General features: G+C 50.0%; 1 protein-coding gene across 1 annotated transcript in view; it reads left to right on the forward strand.

The window, feature by feature from the left end:
• The first annotated feature begins 1,437 nt into the window (after nt 1–1,437).
• E2F2 (E2F transcription factor 2) overlaps nt 1,438–4,141 on the forward strand; it is a 29,822-nt gene continuing 27,118 nt past the window's right edge. The window contains exon 1 of the mRNA XM_006777658.2: nt 1,438–1,488. Within this exon, the coding sequence (XP_006777721.1) occupies nt 1,438–1,488 (51 nt within the window). The remainder of the gene's footprint in view (nt 1,489–4,141) is intronic.

The following is a 4,141-nucleotide window of genomic DNA, read 5'->3' on the forward strand; positions in this document are numbered from 1 at the left end:
CACCATGATTTGATCAGGGCTGACCCCAAAATGTGCTTTTCAGTTACTACCCTGAGGCCCCTGCAGCTTTGCTGTTTTGGAGCCTCAGAAAGACGGGCCTCTCGGAGCCTCTGCGACTCTGCGACAGTAATGTTGCACCCCAATGCAAGAAGCGATGGCCAAGGCTGACCCCCACGCCCCCATCTCTCAGCCCCAGCAGCAGGGTCAGGGATTCACAGAACAGGACACATAGGCCCCTGCTGCAGCCGTGATCTGTATGGAGCGCCCCCCACCCTGCCGCCCCCCCAGCCAATCCCCAGAGCCCATTGTTTCTCCAGGAGACAATACAGATAAAGGACCCAGCCTAGTGGGCTGCCTACATCAATCTGTAACCATGGAAACCCATAGGGAGACAATTCCAAAGCCCTCCCTGTCACCCTCCACCCTGCAGCTGTGGCTCCAGGAACCCAGCCTCCAGCAGGAGGGGCATGGTGATAATTGCCACTCCTCTCCCCCCGCCCTCCCCCTACACCACCACCAAATAGGACACAGCTGGGCTCCCCTCGTCATACATCCTCCCCCCACATCCCCCAGTCCCAGAAATGTCGTTGGCAAAGGAGCCTTGGATGCGTTTAAGACCAATTTCCATTGCAAGAAGGTCAGTTCTAAGAGATTCAGCACTGGTTAGATATGTCCTTGGTCCCAGGGTTGGACACAGGGAAAAAGAGCTCAGCAGAATCCCTAACCATTGACCCGTCAACCAGGTCCCTGGGAAGGGCTTAGGTCCTCAGTGCGTGACTTCCCCCTGGTGGCCAGTTGCTGCAATTGTCAGCTGAGGCGCTGGAGAGGAACAAACATTACTTCTTCCTGGGTAGCTACTGTGCTCCAGATGCCCACACGTGTTAGATCTAATCATCACAACCGCCCTGTGAGGTGGTGTTCTCATGCTTAGACACGCCGAAGACGAGGCTTTCAGAGGATATCCTAAAGGAAGCATACAGAGCAGAGAGGGGAAGAGGGTGAACCCAGACTACCCTGGCTCAAATCCTGCTCCACCATCACCAGCCCTGTGACCTTAGGCTAATCACCTAAACGCCCTGAGCTTCAGTTTCTTCATCTCTAAAATGGGAGTGACAACAATACATACCTCATACGGATGCTATGAGGATCCTATGAGTTAAGATTTATAAGGCTTCAGATCTGGGGACCGGCACATAGTAAATAAACAAAATCCCAGACCCTGACACTCACGTTGTGTGCTTTCGGGCATCTCATTGAACTACACCTGGCCTCAGTCGCCTCAGCTGTAAAATGGGGCTAATTATGACTTTCCTCATAGGGTTATGGTGATCACTGATGTGGATTTGGGGTGCTGCCGACCTCGCTTTGCTACTATTAGCATTGTTTGTTTTGGATCTGCCTTTGCGGGGAGGAATGATTATGGGGGCAGGGGGATGGATGACGTTAGAAATTGAGAAGTCATGCTTCTCCACAGGCCAGGAGAAGGAGGTACCTGAGACCTTGGCCCCCCATGTCCCCCCAGGCAGAATCACAGAGAGACTCTGACGGTGTGGCCAGAGACTTCCCTGGGAAGAGATTGGGAGTGGCCTTTCAACTGTTCCAAAAACCGTTCACTGAGTTCACTTCAGTAATCAGTTGTTGAGCTTCTCCTCTGCAATTGGCACTGGGCTGCATATTGGGGTGTGAAGATAAAGAAGAAGAGGATCTTCTTCAATCTGGTGGAGAAGATAGGACAGAACAACAGTTGTCATGCTATTGGTGGGGAGCACTCCTGTCCCCACCTGCTGCTGAGCAGAGTGCATTTCTTGGGGTGCCGCTGGAATAAGGATTTCCAGGGGCCCCCACGGGGGGATGAGGTATTGTGGAAAGCTTTACGTCTGTGGAATTACACCCTGACTTTGCAGGGTCCCATTTCCCTTTGTCCCCGCACAGAGGACGTGTCGCTGTGACTTCAGTAGGGCTAGAATTAAAGCCATTGCCCAGAGCTTTCGTTCCATGCCCGCACAGTCCAATACAGCACCAGGCCAGCCGAATCTGTGTTCCCAGTTGCAGTCCACCAGTCCACTGCGTGTGAAGTCCCTATGGCCATGGGGCTACGGAGAACCGGGGTGAATGCAGGGAAGCAGGAGCCAAACCAAAGGAACCAGAGAGCCAAGAGAGAGGGAGAATTCCTTTGTCTAGTGCATTGGTCGGCAAACCGTGGCTCGCGAGCCACATGCAGCTCTTTGGCCCCTAGAGTGTGGCTCTTCCACAAAATACCATGTCCGGGCGCGCACATACAGTGCGACTGAAACTTCGTGGCCCATGTACAGAAGTCGGTTTTCGACCTGGGCGAGTCTATTTTGAAGAAGAGGCGTTAGAAGAAGTGGGGGTACGTTTGCTGAGGTCGACCCCTCAGATTGAGGACATTTTTAGCAAAGGCCAGCATAGGAGTACCCTAATTAAGTTAATAACAATGTACCTACCTATATAGTTTAAGTTTAAAAAATTTGGCTCTCAAAAGAAATTTCAATCGTTGTACTGTTGATATTTGGCTCTGTTGACTAATGAGTTTGCCGACCACTGAGCTAGGGGATTGTGTATTCCCAAACTTTCGAGGGTTTGCAGTGACCCTGTCCCCTCTGGCCAATGATCTGTGTTCCCAGGTTTGACTGACAGGCATCTTCCCTTTGTGATTCTGACTTTACTGCACAACCATCTATCTTCCCCCTTTGTCCAGTCCCTTCCCCCAGTAATCTGCAGGGAGTAGGCCGGTGGTTCCTGGGGAGTGTAAAGCTGCAGCTTCCTGGTAAAGCTGCCCAAATGGCGATGCCTATAATATCTGGCCTCCCTTTGGCTCATTTCCTATATAATAAAAGGCTAATATGCAAATTGTCCTCTCAACAGGGAGTTTGACCAGGAGGTGGAGCAAGCAGCCAACCACCTGTGGCCCCTCTCCACCCCAGCCTCAAACCCTCCCCCTGGCTGGCCCAGCCCTATGGGGCAGGCTGACAGGACCCCACCTGTGCACAAATTTGTGCACCAGGCCTCTGCTAGCAAATCACAACGGTATCAATTACAATGTGAAATGATGACAGACTGAAATTCCTAACAGGAAGTGGGGGACAAGGTCAGAGTCAGCTTCTGAGCCAGATTCCAACAATTGAATGTCTTACTATTTCAAATGAATTCTGAGTCTTGTTTTTTAATGCAATTAATCTGTATTATTTTTTTAAATATATATTTTTTATTGATTTCAGAGAGCAAGGGAGAGGGAGAGAGAGAAAAAACATCAATGATGAGAGAGAATCATTGATCGGCTCCCTCCTGTACCCCACACATTGGGGATGGAGACTGCAACCCGAGCATGTGCCCTTGACCAGGAGTCAAATCATGACCTCCTGGTTCACAGATCGACGCTCAAACACTGAGCCATGCTGGCCGGGCTGTATGTTTTTTTTTAATAAGAGAAAGATTTTTTTTTAAATATATTTTATTGATTTTTTACAGAGAGGAAGGGAGAGAGATAGAGAGTTAGAAACATCGATGAGAGAGAGACATCGATTAGCTGCCTCCTGCACATCTCCCACTGGGGATGTGCCCGCAACCCAGGTACATGCCCTTGACCGGAATCGAACCTGGGACCTTTCAGTCCGCAGGCCGACACTCTATCCACTGAGCCAAACCGGTCAGGGCTGAAGCCTTATTTTTTAATAAGCTTTTATTTAGAAAGTTACAGAGTTAGTTAGTAGAAATGAGCCCGCTGGGCTGCGTAGGCTCAGGAAACAAGTTACAGAAGCAAAAGAAGGGCCCTTGGAGCTTAGAGAGAAAGGCAAAGGTAATACCTCTGGTGGAGAAGAGAGGGAGGAAGGGGAAGTGCAGGCAAGCTCCTGAGAGGGAGATCGCTGGTCTGGAGTCTTGATTTTGTTGTCCCAGGTTTCAATTCTGTTAGTCTGAAGCAGTGGTAGGCAAACTGCGGCTCCCGAGCCACATGCGGCTCTTTGGCCTCTTGAGTGTGGCTCTTCCTAAGCCTTAGGAGTACCCTAATTAAGTTCATAACAATGTACCCACCTATATAGTTTAAGTTTAAAAAATTTGGCTCTCAAAAGAAATTTCAATCGTTGTACTGTTGATATTTGGCTCTGTTGACTAATGAGTTTGC

This window comes from Myotis davidii, unplaced genomic scaffold (assembly GCF_000327345.1).
Source record: "Myotis davidii unplaced genomic scaffold, ASM32734v1 scaffold149, whole genome shotgun sequence".
Taxonomy (NCBI): Eukaryota; Metazoa; Chordata; class Mammalia; order Chiroptera; family Vespertilionidae; genus Myotis; species Myotis davidii.